The 25,683-nt window shown below is 43.7% G+C and overlaps 1 protein-coding gene across 5 annotated transcripts; it reads left to right on the top strand.

Annotated features, from left to right (window-relative positions):
* The first annotated feature begins 468 nt into the window (after positions 1-468).
* On the top strand, positions 469-25,441 carry UBAC1 (UBA domain containing 1). Of its 5 annotated transcripts, none has more exons than XR_006164775.1 (11): positions 469-872; positions 6,800-6,920; positions 9,486-9,559; positions 10,805-10,912; positions 11,954-12,071; positions 12,773-12,881; positions 14,321-14,552; positions 15,662-15,748; positions 16,673-16,811; positions 19,366-23,847; positions 24,049-25,441. XR_006164775.1 is itself a non-coding variant. In XM_032999587.2 (11 exons), exons 3-11 carry the CDS (start codon positions 6,833-6,835, stop codon positions 19,479-19,481), a joined length of 1,071 nt encoding a protein of 356 aa, XP_032855478.1. In that variant the 5' UTR covers positions 761-872; positions 3,765-3,852; positions 6,800-6,832; the 3' UTR covers positions 19,482-25,441. The 5 variants fall into 5 exon arrangements, 4 of the variants coding, with proteins under 4 accessions (XP_042642727.1, XP_042642728.1, XP_042642729.1 ...); XM_032999587.2 differs by adding an exon at positions 3,765-3,852 and having other exon boundaries at positions 761-872; positions 19,366-25,441; XM_042786793.1 differs by having other exon boundaries at positions 19,366-25,441.
* Positions 25,442-25,683: the final 242 nt, after the last annotated feature.

The raw sequence follows: 25,683 nt of genomic DNA, 5'->3' as shown, positions 1-25,683 counted from the left end.
GGCGGGCGGGGGAACGCCGCGTCCCCCCGCGGGTGCCATCCCGCCCGGGCGCGGAGCGTAGGCCCCCGCCGAGCCCCCCCCGCCGGCTCCCCCCAACCCCCGGTGTCCGCGGGGTCGCTCGTTCCCTCAGCGCCGACCGGGCGCGACTCGGCCCAGGCCTCGGCGCCTCAGGACTACAACTCCCAGGGGGCACCGGGAGAGGAGGACTACAGTTCCCACAGTGCTCAGGGGGAGAGGGGAGAGGCTGTCATTCCCACAGCGTGCTGGGAAAACACTCTTTTAAGAAATATTTTCTTCTTTTTTTTATTTTTTTTTTGTGTAGCCGTTCATAAACGTTAGAAAACCAGTTTTTTTCCAAAACGTTCCTCCGTGCGGGGCTATTTCCGGCACAGCGGTGGGAGGGGGAAAAAAACCTACATCTCCCAGCATGCACGGCGGCGCACCACCTTTCCGGTTCCGGCCGCCGCGGGAGCGCCGGTCCCCGCGGAGGGACGGCCGGGCCGCGGCGGTGACGGGAGCGGCGGCGGGGCTGGGGCAGCTCCGCCGGGACCGCCCCCCCCCCCCCAGCCAAGCTCCCCTCTCCCCTTCTCCCAGCGCGGCCCAGCCGGTGCCCGCCGCTGCCCTCGGGCCTGGCGGGGTCACCTTCATGGGCGGGCGGTAGCACTGTGGTGCCCGGGGCCTGGTGAGGCGTCGGCGGGACAGAGCGGGGCCCGAGAGCGGCGGGGACCGGGGCCATGTTCGTGCAGGAGGAGAAGATCTTCGCGGGGAAGGTGCTGAGGCTCCATGTGTGCACCGTGGAGGGCGCCGAGTGGCTGGAGGAGGTCCCCGAGGACACCACGGTGGAGAAGCTGAAGGAGCGATGCCTGAAGCACGTAAGGAGCGGGGGGGGGTCCCGTCCCCCCCACCCCGGGGCTGGCGGCTGCCCCGGTGGGCTCCCGGAGCTGCGCTGTGGCCCCGGGAAGCCCCCGGGTGGGCAGAGGGTCGGTGCGGTGCGGGAGGGAGCGGCGAGCCCGGGGCGGGTGTGAGGCGGGGACAGCGCCGAAATCTCCGGGGCTGGGCTGGGCCCCCAAATCATGGTCAAAGGGAAGGGCAGCCAAGTCCCCGTGTGAAGGAAACGGATATTTTTTTTATTTTTTTTTTTTTCCCCAACACCCTGTAATCGGCTTTTTTTAAAGACAAAAAAACCCCTCAAATAAGTGTTTTCATGTTCTGATTTCCTGGTTCTCCATGTCCGCCACCCCCTCATCATGTGAAACTGTGCCGTATAGAAAGAAAAGCACACATTTCAAGAGTGTCATATGTTGGAAAAGGAGGCTTTAGAGGGCACAGAATTTGGCGTGTGTTTAGCAGCAGTGTCAGAGATCGACAGCTCCTGCATGTGCTTCATGAACTGGTGGCTGTGTGTTGCAGGAGTCTGGTGAACTGGTTTCTGATGAGCTCTCCTCAGAAATGGTAGCCTGGTTTGTTGCTTGTTTCTATTGAAGAACAAACAAGGAAAGTAGTGACTGTGGAGAACTTGTCTTTTTGGAAAAAGTCTTAGTATATCCTTACCCTGTGTTGGCACAGGAGCTAGGGGGATATTCGGTGGGGAGATAATAGGCTCTTCTAATGAACTTCCTGTGCTCTCCTCAGTAAGGTCTTAATGAACGCATCCAAAGGGTAAATTACTAATCACTGGAGGAGAAAATGCATAAAAATACCCAGGCACAGTCTGTAGAAGTTGAGCTGGAAGACACAGGCTTTTTGTACTCACATGCTCAGTCACCACTGGTGTATTCGTGGGTGTTAAATGTTAAAAGCAGTGGCTACACAACTGCTGGGTTGAATTTTAAAGATCTGCCATGACAGTGTCTTTAAAGCACAATCATGATTGACAGCAGCAGCGTGTAAGGTTGTGACTCGTGACTAGCACTGTCCTAAAATCTGTTATTCTGAAACCAACACCACGAGGTCTGGCAGTTTGAGTCATAACCTGCTGAATTTCTTGCTGAGAACTTTGCTGGAACATGTAACTTTTGAGCGGCAAGGGCTTCTGCTCCCATCTCTGGGAGCACAATTTACTAAACTACATTTAATAGTGTTTTTTGTCTTCAAAGTCTTGCAAAGACTATTTTTTTTTTCTTCCATAAAACATTAGCAATAGGAGAACATACCTGTAATATGTAATTACTTAACCCCCATTTGAAGGGTAAAAGGTTTTATTTGCTGAATGAGCACACGGTGAAGTAAGGTGGCCAGCAGCCCAGGTGCCCTCTGCCTCAGGCCTGCCAGTTGTTTGCTTTCAACTAGAACCCCTGGAAACTACAGGCCACAGCACAGGCTGTTTTTCTTGTCCCTTAATCTTTGTAAGTGCTTTTTGATTTAGGGATGAGAAGGGCTATGTTTGGGTTGGCTTTGCCTGAGGTAGGTGTGATCCTTCTTGAGGGAAAGCGGGGGTGCCTTGCTGAAAGTTGTGGGGTTTCGGGGCCCGCCACACTGGTTATGTTCCTGGAAGAAGCTTAGTGTTCCCCTCTTGTCCCCCTTCAGCTGAGTGATTAAGCAGAAGAGTGGTGCACAGCCTGCCAAAACAGGGTGGGGTAATCATTACATGCATATGTGTGCAGCTGAAAGGCCTTTAATTATCAGGAAGCTTAATTGAATAGAGGCTTGCCTTGCAGTGCGAGTCAGGGTAGAAGACAATTGATAACTTGGCATGATGTTTGATTTCCTTCTCTCTGCAGCTTTGTGCTAATGGTGTGGATTTGCATACCCATTATGGATAATACATAGTTTTAGGAAGGGGAAGGATAGAAATGGAAAAATCATGTCTTCTGATCATGGATATGTTGCAATGAATCTTGATAGCACCTTGGGATAATTTATGCAGCTATCCCTTGTAAGATGCTGATTATTATGTTCCCTAAAGTCTTTGAAATCCTTCTTTCAGGAAGCAGAGGAAGATAATATTTGTAAGAGACTTGAACTAGGAAGGTGGCCACTCTTCCCTTGGTAACATTCAAATGCTTATTAGGCTCTGAAGTGTCACTCTTGATGTCTTCCCTTCCCCCTCCCCCCCCCCCCCCCCCCGCCCGATTTTTATGTTTTGGGGTTGGTTTCTTTGTTACTATGTAACGAACATAAACTGTGTTTGCTATATGTAACAAAAAAAGGCAAACCCCCCCCACACACACTAGTTTTACCTCTTGACCTCTAACAATCTAGTGGTGATTGTTGTTAAACTGCTGCCTTTAGTAGTGCTGTATATGTAGTCTGTGAACAAATGTCTAATAATAAGTTGTCTTCCTAGTTATTTCTTAACTCAAGTTTCACCATCAAAGTGTTCTCTTGGAACAGTCACTTGTCTCTGCGCAAGTCCCTACCACCTCAGCAGGAGCAGGCCCTGAGCTCTCCCATGGTTTCCTTAAAAAGCGACTGTTCATTTCAGAACCAGAATTGAGAAAGGGTCAGCTTGACCACGGAAGCTCAAGCTTAACTTAAATATTTTTATGATCCATAATTCTCGTGCCTGGTTTTGACAGTCCCCGTACAGCACTGCATCGGCCAGCAGTGCTGTAGGCAGTCCTGGTTCTGATACTCTAATCACAAGAGACTGTTGCTTCTTGCTGAGGCTCAGCAGTATTTCTGAAATGCTGATGTACGTTATGGTCATGCACTTGGATGCACAAATGTGGGCTGTATGTGTACATAAGCTTTACCTGTAATTTCCCTGGCAGCGTGGGGCAAGCTTTTAATGCTTCTGTGCTTCTGTTCCCTTTTTTCTTAAGCTGCCTCAGTGATACTCGCCTGGGTTTTAAAGTATGATAAGGAGTATCTGTGGAACAGAGATGCAAGGTGCTAGTTCTCAAAGATAAGGTAGGTTCATGCCCCTGGGCGTGTTTTGGATACTTTGAGGGATGTGGATGGTTTAAGCCACCCAAGCTTAGTAGTAGGGAATGTCAGCACTATTTTCAAATGCTTCTGTTAATAAAAGCAAACAAAAAATGCTTTTTCTTATTTTAAGAGCAAATAGAAAGCCTTGTGGTTTATCAGGATTCTGAGCTTTGCAAATGGCATTTGGCATCACCAGGGCTTACAATTTCAGCACTTGCTCAGGCACCTGTGAACAAAAGTTTCTCACCTGCGTGGCAAATCAGCCTTCTGTAAACTCCAGTGTTAAAAATAAATGCAAATATTTATGCTGGAAGCAGAACAATGAAACAGCAGATCCTCTCCTTACAATCCTTTTGTACAAAAAGATGAGAAAGAGCTCATCTTCCCCAGTGTGCTGCCCCTTTGATTGCTGGGGGAGCAGTGCTCGTTAACCCCAGGTGGGCCCTGGGGCAGCAAGATGCACCCCTGATTTCTCAGCTTTCTTTCACTTGTGTGATAAATGCTTCCTCTGCACAGTGCAGGGAATTCCTCTCCCCTTCACCACTCTTCCTGGGGATTACCTGTGCTGGTTTCTCTCTGGACAGGAAAATGTTTTCAGTTACGCCTTAAAGCATTGTATTTAATACAAAAATACTGTATTTTTGCAGATACGGTTCTCGTGAAGCAAGATTCCACACTGAGATCTGCTGATTAGTGGTGGTAGTTCCTGGTGGGCCGTTGAGTGCTAGTAGAGGCATTGCCTGTTAAGATGGCCTTTCTATTTCCAGGGCATGTTAAAATGTTAAGATAAGCTTAAGTATTTCACTAAGCAGTCTCTTGATGTGTGTACTGTCCATATATGCCTTACTCTATGCAGTTGTTAATAAAGAGGTTAGAGGAATAGTAAGTACGAACAATGGTATCCACAGGACTTTTCTTTTAAAACAGCAACTTTAATTTTTTCACTTAGGCTTTTACCTTACTAGTACTATGATTGCACACCCACACCCCCCTTTATATGTGCTAGGGTTAAAAATGGATAATAGGTCTGTGTTGTGTACTGTCCCACCCCAAGCATACACCTCCCAGCTCCCATTTTCAAGTTCTTCCTTCTCAAGATCTGTAACAGGAATATTTTGAGTTTGTGCGGAGAGGAGATGTTCTGCTGATGTACTCGAACTCATTTTGTGTAACTTATTGGATCAATTACAAGAGGTACTCCCAGCTGCTTCTAGGCTGTAATGTGTTCTTTGGCTTTTGTTCAGCAGTTAATATGCTGAAGGATTAGTAAGAAGCTAGTGCTATACAAAGCAGGACTCAAACATTCTCAGCTCAATTTTACTGAGGCATCACAACTGTACAGAAGTTCATACAAGGAACTGAAGATCTGTGCTGAAAACAAGTGCGCTGTGTTTGGAAAAAGAACAGTCACAACAGAAAGGGTGATGAGGGACTATAAGGATTCCTTTGATGGAGGCTGGTGATACATATTATGATGAACACACTAAATGCTACATCAAAGTGAACCACTGATTTCAGTGGCATTTCTGGAAATGGCTCTGTTCTGTGAAGGGTGAACGCACTCTTCTTCAGACATGGTAAAAGTGGCTTGGTAGAAACATGTATTTAAAGAAGCATCATTAAAAGCTATTTCTGAGCAGAGCAGGTGAGTATTAAGTGTCCTATTTTGTGGTGAGAACAGCAGAATCAATGTCGTGGTTTTGGTAGGTTGTTATTTTTAATCTTGCCTTTCTGGAATTGCAACCACTATGCTTTCTTTTCCCACTCAAACCAATTAGAAGCCTCTAGATGCACTGATGTAATGTTCTTGAAATCTGTCACAGTGGATCTGGGAGCCACTCTGGTGTGAAGATGGGTCAGTTCAAGGCCTGTGTGTGCACACGCTCTTTTTTAAGGATTTGAACTTGATTTCCTAGTGAATTAATTGACCTACAATTTAGAATTGTAATAAGGAATTGAGTGCAACATTCATATATGAAAAAAATCTACTGTATGCTTGTTGGGAAGAAAAGTTGTGAATGTAACTCTTTTTTTCAGCCCTTTAGCAGGAACCCAGGTTAGGGCTCCAGCAGCCACATCTGTTCATTTCAGCTTGAAACAAGGTGCAGAAACTGCTCTTTCCTTCTCAGTTTAAGGTCAAAATCACTGCTGCCAGCTTCTTGTTTAGTCTGACTGTGTGTAAATAACAATTACTAGATGGAGACTCTCCTTTATTTTGACACTAGTTACAAATGAGAAGCATACTGCATTATTATAGCCTTCCCTTCTGCAAAAACACTGGATGCTCTTTGTAGATTTGCATTCTTAGTTCATGATACTAATCGCTGCCCCCAGACTTCTCCCTAAGAGTGGGTGACCTTAGCGATCTTGCAGAATTAACATAGCTGTGGGTCCTAGAGCATCCTTGCTTTGCTCCAGATCTCTGTAGGCCTGAGTATAGGACCAAGCACTCAGAATTAAGTGTGATAGAGATGTACTGTACTGCAACAGTATAAATCTGCTCACATAGGCTGGTGCCCTCAAGGGCTCATTTGGGGTGATTGGGCTGTAACATTCGGTCTTTGAAACTGGCCGTTTAAAGATTTTTAGAGCATCATAAGTTGGAGCTTAAATGTAGCTATTCACTTAACAGGAAGGGTAGAATCCTTCCTTTTGTTGATTATTTTTTCCCAGCCAAGAGCTTGGATATACAGGTAGATAGATACCTACCACAGTCAGTATTGTTGCAGCACAAATCAAGCTTCAGTTTCTTTAATAAAACACATTCTGTGCACTGGCCTCCAGCATATTGCGCTGTTACTTAAGCTATTAAGAAGCTAGTAAATGATGGCATGGTTTGTGTGTGAAGAACCTTAAGTGCAAAGTGCAGTGATTTGTGCAGGAGGTTTACTTCTGTCTTCTGATCTTCAACATTTGTTATCTTCTGCAGTGTGTACCTGGGAGCTTGGAGGATCCAAAAACCATGACACATCATAAGTTGATCCATGCTACTTCTGAGAAGGTGCTGACAGACACAAAAACAGTGTTAGAGGAAAACATTCAAGATAGAGGTAAGATTGTCTGGTTTTTAATCCTGTCAGCCCGGAGACATGAGACTGTGTTTAACTATTTGATGAGTTCCAAACAGTAACCTCTTTAGTGTCTGCTCTTTGCTTTGACATAGTAGGTGGCAAAAAAGGAAGAGGAAAAAGACTTTTTTGCTTTTTTTTCCCCAGAGAAAGCACCTTGAGCAGTTTGCTTTTCTTCACTCTTCCTTTCAAGAGTTGAAAAGGACTTAGGAGTGTTCATTAAATCAATAAATTAAACAGATTATTTTTTATCTCCTTTGAAAGGATTTTTTTTTTTTAAAAACCTCCAGAGCAGGCAGCATTATCCTTCAAAATGATTCAAAAATAGTTATCATGGCTGAGTATTGTCCTCTGCAAACGTAGGTCAGAATCCATCATGCTGTAGTATCGCTGACCACAGTGGGGTATGGGAGGTATCATGGTTTAAACCTGGGCGGCAGCCAAACACCACACACAGCCACTCACTCACCCTCCCCTGCCCCAGGGATGGGGGAGAGAATTAGCAGGGTAAAGGCAAGGAGACTTGTAGGTTGAGATAAAACCAATTTAATAATTAAAATTGAAATAATAATGATAATAGTAATAATAGAATTTACAAATGAGTGATGTGCAATGCGATTGCTCACCACCTGCTGGCAAATGCCCAGCCCAGTGATCCCAGAGGAGGGAAAATCCCAAACCCACGATCCTGGAAGAGTGAGAGCTTCCCGATCAACCCTCATCTATAGACTGAGCATGATGTTACATGATATGGAATGTTCCACTGGCCAGTTTGGGTCCGCTGCTCTGGCTGTGCTCCCGCCCACCTTTGTGTGCACCTGCACACGAGCAGGACATGGGAAGTTGAAAAGTCCTTGATTTCTTAGCAACAACTGAAAATATCAGTGTATTACCAACATTCTTCTCGTACCAAATCCAAAACACAGCACTTCTATCTACCAAGAAGAAAGATTAGCTCTATCCCAGCCAAAACCAGGACAGGTATGTATTTGCTCCTGAAGTTTAAAGGTGTAAAGGATTAATGTGAAACAAAAGAAGATCTGAAGATGACAGCTGGGGTCAGTTTTTGCTACAGAACTTAAGCTAATTGCCCTATCTGGAGATAAAGGGCAGTGGTGCAGAAAGTGAGAGAAGCAGGGTTGCTGGAGGCTGAAATACTGTCCTGAATCAGAAACTCATCAGGAGTAGAGTCCTCCGGGTTTATTCCTGAGTTTGTGCAGGCTGGAGAACTGCTGCTGTGAACACAAGCACTTCGGTGTCTCTTCTAATGCAGTGTCACCTATCACCTTTAGAGCTGAACAGGAGCTGAGAAGTGCTATCTTAGGCAAAGGCAAGGGACAGCATTTTTGCTGATTGGTGGTGTATTATTTCTAGGCGAGGTGCCGGCTCCTACAGAGTTTTGAATTGCAGCTTGCAGCAGCTAAGCAGTATTAACTCTGTAGTCCTAGTAAGCTGTCATGCGACTGCCTCTTTGCTCCCTTTCCCTCTGCAGTGTGCTCTTTTTCATGTGCCTGGCTTGTCAGGGAGACAAAATCCCAGCCAGCAGCTGACTGCCACCAGCTGACTGCACAGGGCAGCCAAGAGTCAGCACGGGGATCCTTTCACATTCTGATCAGCTGGACAAACGAGGGTTAACAGCCTTCACCAGCTGTTGCTCTTGGCTGTGATATGCTGAGCCAGACCAGGGACACTTGTTGTGCAAAGCGTGCTTTCTCTGCTCTTTACCTGCTTCATGCAACAGAGTAGAAACTACACGTCAGGCTTTATCTGGCTGAAGAGCTGCAGACGCTGCACAGGCCCGTTTGGGGCTCTAAGCAGTGTGTCTGCATCTCTCTACCCTTAGAACATACGTGGTAGTAACTGAGGTGCTACAAACTTGTGAAGTGCCACGTGATGTTTAGAAAGAGTGCCTTGGAAGGGGAAGGCATTAGGCTTAAAAGCCCAAGTCAAGCTCCTGCCAGGTCATATGAGATATCTGAGACTTGTTTGCCCTCGAGACTTGCTGCCAGTGATGTCTCCCTGCAGTAGACCATGAATTGCTCTACTGCCGCTCGCACACAAAGGTGAGCTTCAGCCTGGTACTGGAAGTTCTTGTTGAAGCTTGGCCCTTGCCTTGCTGCAATTGAAGGAAGTCCCCAGCTTAGACCAAAACCCATCCGTGGCCTGTCTCTACTGCTTCCTTCTCAGTGGAAGCACTGGAAGTGCAGATGCTTTCTCATTCTGATGAGCCAATTGATGTACTATTAGTGTACAAGACAACTGGAGCCTGTAATACCGTTTCTTTAACGGTGTGTGAGAAGAAACCCGTAACATTCCAAGTGTATCTAATAATGGACCATGTTTTGAATTCACTGTGCACTAAGGAATTGCAAACACTGAAAGGGAGTGCATAGAGCCATTACAGGTTTTAAAGTGTGGAAAAAGATCTGATGCTACAGTGGAATTAACAAAAAATTCATCTCCAGGAAAGATAGAATTTGTGAAATATCTTACAAGAACTGCTTTTGCATTACTTTCTAATGTATTTCAGTATCATTCTCTTTCTAGATGTCTTGCTTTTGATAAAGAAGCGTGCACCACCTCCACTCCCCAAGATGGCAGACGTGTCAGCAGAGGAGAAAGTGAGTTTGAAAGACTTTTTCACTTGGTGCTTTTAATTAACTGCTTTACTAATGAGCTGTGGAAGGATTATTGTGGTGTACTCTGTTTGTAGAGGCAATTGCTGCCAGTTAAATTCTAGGGAAATTATTTCATGTTTCTTCCAGACTTGGAGGAAGCTGATTTTTCCATTTTTAACTTTGATTGCAAGAACGCTTGCCTTAAAATAAGACATGCTGTTACAATCTGTGGAAGTGGTATACTTTTGATCTTTGAACAAACGTCTAATAACTATATAAGCATTGTTGAGCAAGTGCCTTGTTTTGCCTGTGTTTGAAAACCCAACAGAAGTATCTTGATTTGCTGTTAGGCTGTCTTCGGTCTTTATCTGTGTGTGGCTTGTCACACTCTAGCCAGGTCCCTAGAGCTGAAGTGCTGGTACCCTACTATTATTTTATTTTATCGGACTGTAATTGTTACTGAGGGTCAGTGATGCCCAGGATGATGCTTATGCATGAGTGGGACTGCAGTTGATGTTACCGCATAAATGCTTTGAGCTGTGCTTGTGCTTGACACTGTGAATTTCTAGGTCTCTACTTTGTTCTTGCACAGCTTTGTTTCTTCTTGCTTCCTGTAGGTTTTGGTGTATGTGTTTGTATCCCTTCCTGTAGGTGTTGGTGTACGTCTCTTTCTTCAGTATGGTCTTGCTGTGCAGAATGTCACTGTAAGAGCATAAGTTATAAGACTGGGAAATACTTAGAGTTTGTACCCTGCTATGTTTTGTCCTGGACTATAAGCATGTACTGAAAATCCAAGGCACCATATATCTCTGCATGATCCCTGCAAGCGGTGAGGCACTTCCAGCGTTAAGCAGTTAAGTGTTAGTCTGTGCACAGTATTGGTACGTCTCTCGACAAACCACGGGTTTGAAGAGTGCTGTGGGCAGACCATGTGGAGCAGAATGAGGTCCTGGCCACTGAGGCCTCTGATTTATCAAACACGGAGAGAACTTACTTTCCCCCTTTACGCTGAAATTTCCCTGCGTGTTTAGGTATCGTAAATAGGTATAAGGAATGGAAGTGGGGCAACCCAACAGATCCAGTTTTGCTCAATAATTGCAAAATTATACTGGTGCTGTTAATCCACTGCATTGCTAGACTGCTCCTTCTCTTAGTTGCAAGTTACAGCATACTGCTTGATGCCTTGGCTGTCTTTTCCGTTCTGTGGATAATGGGTTATGAAACCTGATCATGTTTCCTATCCTTCAGAGGAAACAAGAGCAGAAAGCTCCTGATAAGGATGCTATTCTCAAAGCAACTGCAAATCTGCCCTCTCGCAATGTAGATCGCACTGTGGCCCATCACAACATGAGGGATGTAAGTATTAGACTTGACTTTAACTTGCACACTAACATCCAAACAGGCTTTCATCTTGTATAATCTTTTCTCTCACATATGAATGGGATTCTCTTTTCTCTATAAGAGAAATTCAGATGTATGAAATGTATATTCAAGTAGGTAGCTTGAGATTTAGACACAGGTCATACTATTTAGTGATAATAAAACACTCTGTTCTAAATTATGATTTTAAATGTCCATGGGAAAGCCTCAATAAACATACTAAAGATCTGGCAAATGTGAAGTTAGGGGCTTTTAATTCTTCAGTCTTAAATAGTTCAGGTGTTTGCAGTGGGGTTTTTTTGTTTCTGTGACTTTGAAAAGAGAAATTAGCATATATTTTTACTTCAGTAATTGAATGCTGATGGAGTTGGTCATGCTTCTAAGGGTGTCTTCAGCACTGTGGGGACTTTTATCCTTCTGTACTAGTAGGGGTATGAAGCAGAGAATCTGCGTACGTATTGCATGCTGTCCCTGTGCCCTAGTAACCTAAAGGGGACAGTTGGCATTTAAGCTGTTGAATGGCCAAAATGGCCTACTGAGCGCAGCATATTTAAAAAAAAATGTCCAAAAAGGAATTTGTGATGCTTCAGTTTAGAAAGTACATTTGATCTGTGTTGTTTAACTTTAGATTACTAGAAATCAAATAGTAGACCAGGAAGGTTCATTGGTTCACAGAAGCGAGTAGCTACTGTGACTGTCTTCTTGCAACGTTTCTGCAAGGTGGGAGTCAAAGTCTTTTTGTGAAGCAATGAGTTTTCTTGAACACTGCACATCTTGTGGTGGTGCTGGGCAGCAGGCTGTGGTAGAAATAAAAGGACCTTTCTGCTCAGTAGCTTTTACTTACATGTAGCACTTCCTAGGAGAGGCCCAGTGTTTCTTGAGAGACTGAATAATGCAAAATAAACCCCTAATAAAGCAGCCTTCTGTACAAGGGGCCAGACTACTGCTGAGATACTAACAATAGATGTATTAAGATTCAGTGATATCTGGTAACTTCCTGTCTAAATGTTTTGACAGTTTCCTTTCTTGCAGTTCCAGACAGAGCTCCGGAAGATCTTAGTGTCTCTCATCGAAGTTGCACAGAAATTGCTAGCACTGAACCCAGATGCAGTTGAACTATTCAAGAAGGCAAATGGTATGAACACGTCTTTGTAGTTACTAGTTCAATCCTGGCAACTTGTTTGCTTCTGTAGCCAAAGAGTGTGCTCACAGAGTGAAGTCCAGACCTTGATGTAACAGCAAAGCTACTACAGACTTTGTGGCAAGGATTTCACCTTGTGGATGTAGATTGTATAAAACTTGTGAATCTATAAGGTCCCTTTGGGATGGATGAGAAGTTCCATTTAAAAATAAAATCATTAGTAGTGAAAAAATTGGAAATATTAGAGAGTTATGCTTTAGGGATCATAAAGAATACTTGGAAGTGCACAAGGAGATGGTAAAATGAGGCGAAAGTGTAGCTGTCGTTTCAGTTTGTGGGAAATGCCCTTGGGATCTGCTGTGAGCAGATCCGACTTACTTTCTAGGTAAATGATAAATAGATCTTCAGTGAATCTCCCGTATATTTACTTATACCATGGTCATGTGAAAGTTAGCTGTCTTTTTATTTGAGATCTTGAACACATCTGGACAAAGTCTTTGCCCTGGAAGAATCTCTGAGCCAGACCAAGCTGAGTGCAGCAGATTAAATGTTGAGATAGCAAATTCAGGGCAGAAACAAAAGAAGGGATGGAAGAGAAGAATGGGGTTTGAACTTAACACGTGCCATTCCATTGAGAAAGGGGTTTATTTTAGCTTGAAGTCAATCTGAACATTGTTTTGTTTGTGTATGTGTAGCCATGCTGGATGAGGATGAGGAAGACAGAGTGGATGAGATAGCTCTGCGACAGCTTACAGAAATGGGGTTTCCAGAAAGCAGAGCTGTCAAAGCCCTTCGATTAAATCAGTAAGTGTACTCAGCACACTGCCTGTAAATTACTTGATACGGTTAAAAAAAAAAAAAAAAATCTGCATTTTTTTTTTCTAAAGTCTCCTTATGTGGGTCACCTAAAACTAGGTTGGAAAAAGCATTAACTCGAAGAAAGTGCTGCCTCAGGCAGCGCGCAGGTGCAGGTGGCACAAAGAAGGGGAAACTGCTGTACCTGCTCTGGAAAGAATAGCTGGTCTGTGGTTCACAAGGCTGCCAGGCTGGCACTGCTTCTAAGTATTAACCTCACATTTTCTTCCGCTTTAGAATTCAGATTTTACAGAGCAAAAAGCAACCCTAGCCCATCCACATTGGTCTTTCAGCTGTAGAAAAATACTTTGTGCTGATCTTTTAAAAACATTCCAAGAATATTGTGAAGTCCAGATAGCAGCTGTAGGAAAATAGGAGGTAATGCAGTTCTTCTCATGCCCTAAGAAGAATCAGCTGGACTGCCTCACTCCTGAGGGGTTTGTTAGGCCATTCTCAAAAATTTCTAATGATAGAGAATCCACAACCTATTGCAATCACTCTTTTCCAGTATCTCTCCCTTGAGGCTCAGAAGGACTTTCTCCCCAGTGTCCTCCATCTTTCATGTTGTAACTGAAAAGCCAAATAAGCAAAGGCTTTCCTTTCTATGAACATGTAATAATTCCCATGTGTCAAAAGAAATTGCATGTCTAGTTGCCCTATTGTTATCCTTGCTTTTTCCTCTATATTCATTGGAAAGATGTGTTGGGACACTCGCAAGATCCTTTAACTTGAGCACTTACACTGCAATAGCAAGTGACCAAGTTTTGATCGTGACCCTTGGGCTGGGATCTCCTCTGCAGGATCACAGCTCTCTTCTTAAGTGAGAGTGGAGGAAGAACAGAGTGGTACCTGTCCAAGTGCAATTGCCTGTGTTGAATTTTGCTCTCACTCAAGACATACTGTACACACATGTTTTTCACTCTCTGTTAGTGGCATTCCTTGATCACTGGATGGATGTCTGAGAGAGATCTTAAGAAGCAACAAAGCAGCTTGCATCTGAGATGTGGTCCCATGTAAATTTGGAACATGCTTTGTTTGCAGTTTTGTCAACAATAGCAAATAGTCAGTGTTTCTCTGTTCTGAAATAAAGCAGATGATGTGGAGAATAAGGTGACTCCCTCAGAAACGCCTTTTAAAATCTGGGTTGCAGCTGTCCAAGTCAGACTTCATTCCTCTTGTCTTCCTGGCTTCAGAGATTTCAGAGCCCTGAACGCACGGAGAATTAAGGTGCTCTGAGATTTGCTCCAAAACTTTATTATTTATGACTTCAGATACTAATTAACCTGCAAGTCAGTATACCATGGGAATAAACGCAAAGGCAAATGTATGTGGAACGCTACTGTACATCTGGAGTGTTTCTCATCCCTGTGTTTTGATTTGCTTTTCAGCATGTCTGTGACACAGGCCATGGAGTGGTTGATAGAACACGCGGATGACCCCACAGTGGATGCTCCGCTCCCAGGTCAGACTCCATCAGAAGCCACAGCTGAAGCTGGTGCATCCTCTGCTGAAGCAGCTGCGGGTCCCAGTTCAGAGGCGGGTGGGGAGGAGGCCAAGGACGAGCTGACGGAAATATTCAAGAAGATCCGGAGGAAAAGAGAGTTTCGTCCAGACCCACGAGTACGTGCTGGTTGTCTCCCTGTATAGCTGTTAGGATTGGAAAGGACTCATGGGCACCCTGGGATCCAAATAAATGTTTAGCTAATAAATGAAATGGGACATCTGGGTAGATGTACATTATGCTGGTTTGGCAGTATTTTAGTGGAGGTCTTTAGGGACTGTTTAAATTCAGGTTGCTGAAAGGGATATTGCCTAATTAATGCATTGCTGTCTCAGATAGCAGTATCCAGATTACTGACACTGTTACTTCTGCACCTGAAAATTAACTGGTGGGACTGCAATGAACTGTCAGACTTCTGGGATTGCTTTTTATGACTGCTGTCTAGGAAGGAAGGGTTGCAGGACTGGAGTAGGTCCTTCTGCTGTAGAAAAGGACAGAAGAGCATTACTGTATTTAGGGGGCAAGAAAAGGCATCGCCAGCAGATTTAAGTCTTGCAGCATATGCAGAAGTCAGCCTTTTTTTCAGTACACAGTATTAGCTGAAATGAAAATGTGTTGTTATCACACTGTAAACTCACCAGGAGGTGCTCTTTAGAATCTAGCACTTTGTTTTTACAGCTAGCTGTTCCTTGAGATATCAGTTATAAAAGCTGCAAATGTATTTGAGCTGGGTACAATTTCTAAATGATTAAATATTCTCATAACAATATCTAGCTACACTTGTCTTAATACATAACATTAGCAATATAATAAATTGAGGAAGTGAAATTAAATTGCATGAATAAAACTACAAATGTACACGAAGCTTGGTCTGTCAGTGAGATGTGAGCAAAAGCTTTGTGACACAAGAAAAGTTGTAAAATAAGGTGTTTCTGTCCTGCTTCTCTTTCTACTCCAGGTATGCTTGCTTTTTGCCTTGTGTTCAGCTTTCACTGTTGAGGATAGGAACTACCTTCACTCTTAAGATTTATTCTTTTTCCATAACAAAGACACTTTTGATACAGGGTATCTGAAAACGTTGTAGATAAGATTACTTAGTGGTGTAGAAATGGAAACAATGCGGGTTTTTTACCCCACGAAAAGCTCCTGCACAGAAGGTGAAAGGATATGATTGTTCTCATTTCTGTTTTAAATGTTACATTTATTAAGCTGTGCAAATCTGATATAGGCTGTCATTGCCCTGATGGAGATGGGATTTGATGAAAAAGAAGTGGTAGATGCACTCAGAGTAAACAACAACCAGCAGAACGCAGCCGTGAGTACAATGTCATTTCTGTTCCTTATTGCTGTAATAGTCTGTTCAGCTGATTCTTTTCATTGTTAAATTGGTTGATGTTTTGATCTATCATAAAGGCCAACTGTTACTGGAGATCAAATGAGCACTATATATTCTATGACTCTTTCAGATTAGATACACAGCTAGCATACAGAGGTTTTAGACTTCTTAGAGGAACTCAGCAAGTGCGAGGTTGAGGCTGATCTGGTTGGGACAGCATATGTGGATTTGCAGAAAGCTTTGGAGAAACTCCCTCACCAGAGTCTGCAAAGGAGGCCAAGCCATCACGAGAAAGGAAAAGTATTCCAAATAATAACTGATTAAAGGGCAGGAGTAAATGATGAAGCAAGAGATTCAAGCTATGCACTGTGTAGATTACCATTCAGCAGCAACGCATTCCCCAGTTTATGGAATCAAAAAATATGAAGATTTTTAAAGATTGATTAGTCCCCTGCTAGTGGATGCTATGTTAAGGAAAATTATGTGGACACTGATGACAGCCAAGGAATCTTCTCTTCTTAAGCATCCTGTGCTGGCTGTTATTAGAGAGAGGATATTGGGCTGGGTGGTATTTCAGGCTGCCGCATCGTAACCGCGTTGATGGGGTTCCTTCGAGGCAGTATGTAAGTAAGGTAACATACATCTTCCCCGAGCTTTGAAACTTCCAAAGTTGGTATAACTTTACTGTACCAGACACTGCTGCTGTTTCCGTTGAACTAAAAGTTGATTTCTGTGGGAGCAACACAGAAATGAATATTAATCTAGTATGAAGAGAAATGCATAGCTCTCTCTTTAACCATGAGAGGAAAAAATATTTTTCATGTGCCACATTGTCAAAACTTTTGAGACACTTTTGTTCTAATGGAGCCAATTATGAAATCTGTGTTTGGTGATTTCTTTCAGTGTGAATGGCTGCTGGGAGACAGAAAGCCTTCTCCAGAGGACTTAGATAAAGGCATTGACACCAATAGCCCTCTCTTCCAAGCCATTTTAGAAAACCCAGTGGTACAGTTAGGGCTAACCAACCCTAAAACTCTACTAGGTAAGTCCTGCTCGCATTCCTGGTGTTACATACACTGTCTCTATAGTTGCTAGCAGATAAGAGACTGGATGATGACAGCATGCTTTGTGGGCTAGGTGCAGCTCTGTACCATTTTCCTCACTTTTCAGCAGCTGTATTGTTTGTTTGCTTCATACTGCAACTCAGCTGAACCCAGAACAGAACTTGGGGCTGTCCCAGGAATGATACCAATTCCCCGGGCTACTGGCTTACACTTGCTGAACTCAGAACTTTAATAGCTGCTGGCTGCAATGCTTTTGTGGAGTTAGGAGACCTTTTGTGTGCTCCCTTTGGCCACGAGGGGAAAAATCAGGAATGTCTGTCTAGAACTCTGATTATTTCACAGAAAAAACAAGGCTGTCTCCATCTGTACAGCTTACTGTGTTGAGCCTGATCACTGAGACAGAAGGTAACTAGTGAACGAGTAACCAAACGAGAAGTCTGAGCTAAGGCCCTGCCTATCAAAATTGAGATCACATATGCAAAAATACACTTCCCCTTGCTTGGGTTTCAGCTCTGTGCTAAAGTGTGTGTGCTCATGGTCAGAAAGGCTGTGACCACAGCAAGTACCCAACTGATGAGCTTAACAATGAAACATAATTCTCTGATGAATTGGTCTCTGATGCTGGAGAATGATACAGAAGCAGGACCTTGGCTCTGTGATGTATATAAAAATTTTGCATTTATTCTTTAGCTTCAAAATTTATTTGAAGCAGTGCTTTCAAATAAAGGGTGTACATGCAGCTCTTTCAAGAGAGCATTTAAAAATACTACTTTAAATGTAATTAGAAGAGTTTGCAAGCCTTTAAATAATTCAAGAGCAGAACCATCCCACTCTTGATTTCTGAACAAATGGTCTCTTCATTTCCAATGAGGGTTCCACACTGCAGCTCAGAATATAAATAGAAAATGAAATGCCATTATATGTGCTTGTAAAGCTTGGATGAACATCAGAGTATATATGCCTGATGATACATCTGCAAATTGCTTATGTCACAGATTTTAATAATGGAAGTTTGCATTTATTTGGATACTAATGGAACATTGATAAATCTTTAGTTTTAAGCTTTTGGGTCTGTGTAAAAGAATATAAAGTGGTGAGAGGTGAGATCTGTGCTTTATTCTGGGTTTTTCTGTAGGCATGTTGCATGACCTTGAGCAAGGTATTAACGATGAGCCTTTCAGAGGTGCTGGTGGGTAATTACAGCTCCCACTAATGTCAGCTGGAGCTTTGTACACCAACACTTCTGGCAGAATTAAGATGTTGACCTTGGTGCCGGTCTGCCAGACTCTTACAACACTGACATTTTGGTGAGTTCTGAATAGGTCAGATGTGCAACTGCCTTTTTTTTTTTTGTCCTGTTCCATAATGACTGCTCCAAATGTCCAGTAGTCCAGCTCAGTGTCTGTCATGAGGCTTGTAAATTATTGCCTGAACTGTTGTTCTGCCAGATTTGCAGCTTGGCTCTTGCAGTAGCTGTCTGGTTCTTTCAGCATGAGTAGAAGGAGAACTAGCACATCTAAACAACAACAAAAAAAAACCCCTCACAACAAAGCTTATTGTAAAGATAGCCGTGTATAGAAACAAAAAACTGCTCTTAAATATTCGGATTGCTGTCACTGTTCAGAAATGGAGGTAACTGTCTGCACAGACAGCCTTTTCCCCTCCACCCCTGTCTAGCCAGGTGGAGCTGGCTGCCTCCCTGACATCCTCTGCTTTCCCAGCTCCAGGAAGGAGAAAGCACATGCTGCTCAGAGGGAGAGTGTTGCTTCTCTTCTGGTTCCAGGGGCCTCTCTGGAAAGATAGAGCTCTGAGGTTTGGGAGCTCAGGAGGCTACGCTTCTGCTGTCTCTGCTGCTCATTCCTGGGTAGCTCCTGGCTTACCTGCGGCTTCTTCTACTGGCTTAGTTTTCTCTTCAGAGATGAGCAGCCATAGGACAACCAAAGTGCAGCACAGGAAAGCAGAGGTGACAGAGGCAAGGGGGTGACAGTGCTTCCTATGGACTGTACTGGTTAGGTACCAGGGAGGAAAAAGATACTGGTGCAAGAACTAGCCATTAAGAAATCTAGGCTGAGATGGAGAAAATCTTTGATTAAAGAAATTGCAGAAGACTCTTCCCATAGAAGTACTGGCAGCAAATGACCCACTTCTAAGATGGGCTTTCGTAAATGTGTGAACTGCATAGCAGGTTCCCTGCTGCTGCCTGTAGACGTTTGCTAAGGCTTTAGCTCTTCAGACCCACGTCCTTGAGGTTTTGTGAGATGGACTGTAATCCAGGCTGAGTATTTAATCAGCCTCCGTCTGCAGCGAATTTAGTGCTGAGGAATGGGTAAAGCATAACAACCTGTACCATCCCAGGCTCTGGAGACTTAGGAGTGCAAATGGTAAATGTATGATGAGTATTCCCACGGGGTCTGGGTGATGCTCGCCTTGGAGTTGTAGCTATTTCTAACTGTCCTGTTGCTGAAGCATCCCAAGCGTTGAAGCCTTTGACGCAAGGACTAATCAAATGTTGCGATTTCCATTTCTTGGCAGCCTTCGAGGATATGCTTGAAAACCCCTTGAACAGCACTCAGTGGATGAACGATCCAGAAACTGGGCCTGTCATGCTACAGATCTCTCGAATCTTCCAGACGCTGAATCGCACGTAGAGGGGGATGCCAGTCCACTGTGCCACTTCCTACTGTCCCTCGCTTCACCTTCGCCTCAACGGGAGGGTGCATGGATTGTTTGGGGGGGGGGCGGATGGACAGGGGGGCGGGGGGATCCTGTCTGGACGGGTCTCTCGCACGAGAGCTTATGTAGTTATGGCCAACTGAAGTTAATTGCCTTGTGGATTTAGTGTTAGTGGAAGAGGTTGGGAGACTTGTTTATGTTTTCAGCTATTAGGTTGGAAATAAAAATAGGAAAAGGTTTTGTGAAAACAATTAAGAATCGGATTGTTGGAAAGAAATCCGATATTGCTTGTTGAAAAGGCCCGTGACAGTAGTTTTCTAGTCAGTGTTGCTAGCATCTGGCTAGTGTTTACAAGAGGTCACTGACCACTAGCATAGGATATTAATCATCTCCATACAGTATTAATTTATGGCTATGTCAAATTATAAAATGCCTTTTAAAATTGATTCTTAGGAAACGTTTTTTAAAAGTCCAAATATTGGGAGAGCAAGCACCTTTCTATCCAAACGTGCTTATCTTGCATTATAATTTAAACAGAAAAATTCAGAGATGGAATTCTTTTAATAAATAGCATTACTTTTTCCTATTTATTTTCCGCATTAGTGTTGTTACAGTCCCACTATGGTTATACTTGTAGGAGATTCTCTGCCAGCTACATTAAAGATGCAGTATCTCTTCCATGACAGAACTCAGTGCACCGAAACTTGGATTCTCAAGTAGGCTGCAGTTTATACTCTGCCATATCCTAGTGCAAGGAGGGATATAGTCATGTAGTGGGGCTTTTTCCATTTTTACGTGCACGGTTTTAGAAAGGGAGATTTGTGGGGCTTTGACTTTGTTTCAAACTGTTTACAAAAAAGCAACTAATTTGCATGGGGTTTTCATTGGTGATCTGTAAAGAAGCAGAACCGCTTAGGTTTTTATGTTGTTTCACGTATTTCAAAGCACGCTTGAAATTACTTTCTTTGAGATAGCAGTGGCTTTTCTTGACACTTATTTTTACCTTTGAAATACCAAGAATGTCAGGCTGTGTCTTTCTTATTTTGTTAGGAGACTGACTTGAGATTTCAGATGGGAGTTGTGAGCTTTTAAGAATAGAACTCGCTGAATATCCAGCTCGATTTTATGATTGGACTCTGAAAGTGTTTTAAAAAAGTCTGAACAAAAATGGTTTTTATTTTCAAATTAGTGAAACATGATTGACATCTGTCGTGATCCCTGCCATGTCCCATGCCTCAACAGCCCTTTTTTGGAAAGGCAGGCTAGGCAAGACCTGCCTCCCCAAAATGCAGAGTAACCAGACGGAGACCCTGTCCTTAAATAGCACGAAGGTGTCCTGTCAGATAGAGAGATCCTGAACAGCTCTGCAAGTCACCTTTTTAAGTGTGGGGTTTTTTTGTATGGTTGGGTTTGGTTTGGGTTTGTGGTTTGTTTTGTTTTGTTTTTTTAAAAAAAAAAAAAAATGAAACAAGATGCAACCCGAAACCCTGTAACAAGTTTTGGCCTGAACTTGGCATCTAATCTATGCTGTTATGCAGTCAAGGCACTGAAGTTGCCAATTTCACATAATTAATATGAAGGGTTGGGAAATCAAAACAGCATGAGATTTTATCTTGACTTATTATCCCAGGATTTTTATTTGTAATTTCATATGAAGCTTTACAGGTCATGACTGTTGAAATATTTACTGTTACCTTTAGAAACTCCGAGCTTTATAGAGATGCTTCTTCTGTTCAAATTGGACAGTAAAACCATTTTCCTGGATTCATGCTAAGGACAGATTGACAGCATGACATTAAATTGTAACCTTATCCTAAAAGCCAGGAACCTGATCCTGCAACCCAGTGAGTTCAGCACTACTCATGAGTAGTTGTGACTGAGTGCTGTAGTGTTATGAAAGGGTTTGAGTTTGTCCTTTTTTTTTCTTACTCCCTGCAGCTTTTTTGCCTGTAATACTACTGGAAGTCACTATTTCTTGATGCTCTTAATGTTAGAAGCACATGTCCTTCTCTGCCAATCAGGATTCTTGGAAATATTCTTTTTAATCAGTGTTTTTAAAAGCCAAAGCTGGGAAGAACTACCCTATAGTTTGTTGAGGGGGGGGATTTGGCTTCTGAGTGAGTAAGTACAGGTTCAGACGTAACCAGCAGATACTTTGGTAGCAGCCTTGGTCTTTGCAGAATGTAAAAGCTTGTTGAAATGCTTCTTTTGATTTCAGTAGTACATGATCCGATTCTGGAGTGGCTGTAGAGCTCCCAGACAGACCAGGCAAGAATCATGGCTCAACTTTTAGAGTCATCTAAAAGTTTGACATCTGTTTTGCTGGCAGAACCTAGGGGACTAGCCATGCAGCAAGAGGGAGCAACCCCTCTTGCCTGTGCTGGCATGGGAGGAGCTGCCCCCAGAACTCTCTGTCGCTGCTGCCGGGGCAAAGCAGGTGATGAACTTGAACCAGCTTCCCCAGCTTTTAGGGGGTTGAAGCTGGGCCCATTCCTGAAACGTGGTGTCTGACCTGCTTTGGAGGAGCAGAGTGGCTCGTCTCTAAGGGTAAAGGTTCTGCTTCTTGTGTATCTCTTCATCAACCCCACAGCGAGGGGATCGGAGGGTTGGTGCTGCCAGGACCTGCCAGTGAACTGTGCGTGTTCTTCAGTGTCGGTTTGATCAGGGTGGTAAAAGTTATCAGAGCTGCCTCCCGTGAGCGTGCCAGAGCAGAATCAGTGCCACTGAACCTTTTATAAAATTGAGGAAAAATCAGTAAAACAAATCATGCTCACGTAGTAGAAGGGGGTAAGAATGCCCAGGTTCACCAACATAATGTAAAGTTGCAGCAGCATTTGGAGACCTTAGGGATAAAGGAATACTGCATCTTTAAAGTGCTCAAAGACTTGAGAATATGTGGTTATTTCTGGGGTTTGTTATTCCAGAGCTCAGCACTTGCACAGCTGAAGTGTTGGAGAGTGTGTTCTTCCTGGTCTGGCAAACAGTCTTCTTGCTTGGTATGGCTTTAACGTAGTCCTGCTTGTCTTGTGAGAACGTAAGTTCCCAGTGGCCAATAGCTGAAAGAGGCCAGAACTTAGGAGGTGTGATGTTTGCAGCAAGGCACAGGAGCAGATCTGAAACACAGAAACTACCCTTGAGGTTTAAATGAACACCGGAGGAATTGTTCAAGACAGGGGTGGTGTCAAGGTATGAATTAGTAGCAGACAAGGGAGCTGTGTCCCCCTGTCACACCTGTGTGTATTGCTACTTCGTCACAGTAAATGAGGCACGAGTCAAGTCCACTGGGCTTGCAAAGGCATTGATTATCCCAGTTTTTACAAAACTTGCAAAAAAAAAAATGAAAGATCTGCTGTTGAGTCAGCATGTGCAGCTGGGTCTCCAGGCAGGAGGAGTGTGTGTGGCAAGAGCTCTGCCTGGTGATAAAATGTCCTGTTCTGTGGCTGAAGGGTAGAGGACTGGTGGATCCGGTCTGTAAGCCGGTGAGAGGTCCCTAAGCACATGGGAATAGATGTTTTTCTTTTTTTTTTTTTTTTTTTTTTTTAAAAAAAAAAGCTGTTGTGAGGAGGAACTTACAGGAGTAAGGTTTTACAGGTTCAGGTCCCGTGCTTGCATCTCTGGTGTTCAAGTTATAACTAGCAAAGACATGTCCTGTTTAAGTGTCTCATAACATGGTCAAGGCAATATTGGGAAGCCTGTGAAATCAAGTAGTAAGGAAATGGGGTGGTAGGTGGTTAATACAATGTCTGTTTCTTACAGTTCTAGCTCTTTGCCCCATCAGTTGACACAGACAATCTTCTACCTTTTGATATTACATGACTCTTGAAAGCTAGCTAGCTGTTTATTTAAATATATATAACTTATAATTTTGTCATCAAAACACTGATATTTTTAATAGAAATGTACTATATGGAAGTTTGTTCTCAGGGCTTCATATTTATACTCTCTTTATAGGGGGCTGCATTTAAAGGGATGTATTTGGAAAAAATGCCAGTGGCTACTTTACAACTTGGACCTTGATTGTCTTGACCTGTGAGCTTGAGCTAGCGCAACTCTCCTAATAAACCTCTCGTGTCTGGTCCAGTCCAAAGAATCTGCCATTCTGTCTCTCCTTGTGAGCAGTGACATGAGTCTTCCTCTAAGATTGCTGCATCGCTCTCTGGAAGCGGTCACACAAGATTACCCACGTCACAGTTTGCTGAACTTTACACCATTTCAAGGACGCTTCTGTTCTCCATGCAGCTGGAAAATGAACTTGCACAGGTTCTAAAGCAGTCATCAGTGCTCTCCTGCTCTTCTGGGAAGGTGCAAGGTTCGCTCCTGCAAGAGCTCTGAAACCTCCAGGTAATTGCTGCTTTTTGGCTGCTCACAGCCCCGGTCGCAGATGTGTCCTGGAACCTTGACCCCCATTTCTTGCCTCATTCTCCTGGAACCAAACTTGTCTTTTGGAGATGGATCTTCATATCCAAGAAACACTTCGGTGGTTATTGAAATCCCTTTTAGTTAGGACTGTTACAATTATTTTTATTTTTATTTTTTTTTTAGGCATTGTGATACTTGGGCTGAAGATCTTTTAATGTCCTTTGAAAGTTGTTTAAATAAGCATTGCACCAAACGAATGTATTCTAACACTGTCAGCAAATATTGCCTGTGGAAGAGATGCAGAGGTTACCAGGGATCTCTACTTCAGTGGCAATTTTCTGAAAGCCGCGTGCACAGGATAGCGAGTGTTTCATCCAAAGTAAACACCCTGTTTTTCTACTTTTAATAAATAACGTTTTTATGAACTAGGAGAATAGCGGCACTTGCAGCTGGGTATTTCCATCCGATTGCAAGTCCTTGTGCTTTGAGGCATAAGCAAACCACCGACTGTATCCTCCCCTCGGGGCCGATTTATTTGCCTGAAGGATTTGTGTTGGCTGTTGTCAGTGAGCTCGGCCGGGGGGGGGGGTGACCCCCACCCCCCCGCAGGGGGAGCAGCGAGCAGGGGCTGTGCTGTCCGTGTGAACGTGCTCTCCTGGCCCTTGTTCTCACCTGCATCCTGACAGCCGGGTATAACCAAAGGGGTTTTTTGAGGACCTCTTGCCCTAGATTTGAAGATCTCCAATGCAGATCCTGTTTGCAGCATGTGAACTTCAATAAATGTAAACGCATTAAATTCTTACTGAATTTAGGTATAGTTTTATATCATGCTCTGGGGAGAGGGAGGAAATTGGATCATGTTTTAAACTAAGCCCCACAAAACAAAGCGTCTTTGTTACAGCAGGTAACAGAGGCCTGGAGAGATTTTTAATTTGCGTATTTTTATCATAGTTTAATGAACTGTACGGGAATGTGATTTGCTATCCAGCACTTAACCACAAGGCAGCACCAGTAAAATTATATTGCAAGGTACTGACTTGACATATTTTTCATTTCACCTGTGCATAAAATAATGAGGTACAGCATACGATAATTTTTTATATGGCACTGACACTGATGCGTGGCATGCACAGCTGTTTCTAAGATGTAACGTGACTTTGATGAAGCTTAACTGGGGCGGACGCCACTGAGCCTGTGGAATTCAGGGTTCGTTCTGGACGCGCTCGTGTGGGTCGCTGACCTCTCCCTGAGCGGGGAAGCCGCCAGGCTTTGCTCCCTTAGAGTAGGCCTCCAGGCAAAAAGCAAGAAATGCTGCTCATTTATGATCTTTTTAAGCAGTTGCTGTTGCCTGTTGAAATATATTCCTGGAAGTTATCAGGGTTGTTAGCGAGGCCAGACCCGTTCAGGCCGAAACAACTGTGGACCTTTAGCGGGTGGAGAAGTCGTACCCACAAACGAGACTGGAATGAATGCTGAGTCTTTAAACCTGCTCACACATACACACTGAAGACACTGATGTTATGTGTGTTGTAAATTTATAATATATCTTAAAAATAAAAGTTTTTTTGATTTATTACAAGGTGTTCTGAAACGTCCTTTTCAGGAGCAGCAAAGGTTTAGGAACCCACATCCTTCGGTGTTCCTTGTAGCTGCAGACCGCTGGAATTTTCACAGAAGATCTTTCGTGAGCTGGTCCAGAAACCTGGTGGGAAATCCTGGGTCGATAACTGGTTTTGCACCTGGAAGTTATTTCCCTAGTTTCCAGGAAAAGTTGCGTTGGTAAGATTCATTGCGAGGGCTGTGCGAAAGGAGCCTGGG

The sequence above is a fragment of the Tyto alba genome, unplaced genomic scaffold (genome assembly GCF_018691265.1).
Source record: "Tyto alba isolate M040663 unplaced genomic scaffold, T.alba_DEE_v4.0 Super-Scaffold_11, whole genome shotgun sequence".
In the NCBI taxonomy this organism is placed as follows: Eukaryota; Metazoa; Chordata; class Aves; order Strigiformes; family Tytonidae; genus Tyto; species Tyto alba.
The sequence above is the reverse complement of the archived record's forward strand: the minus strand, read 5'-3'. Positions and strand labels throughout refer to the sequence as shown.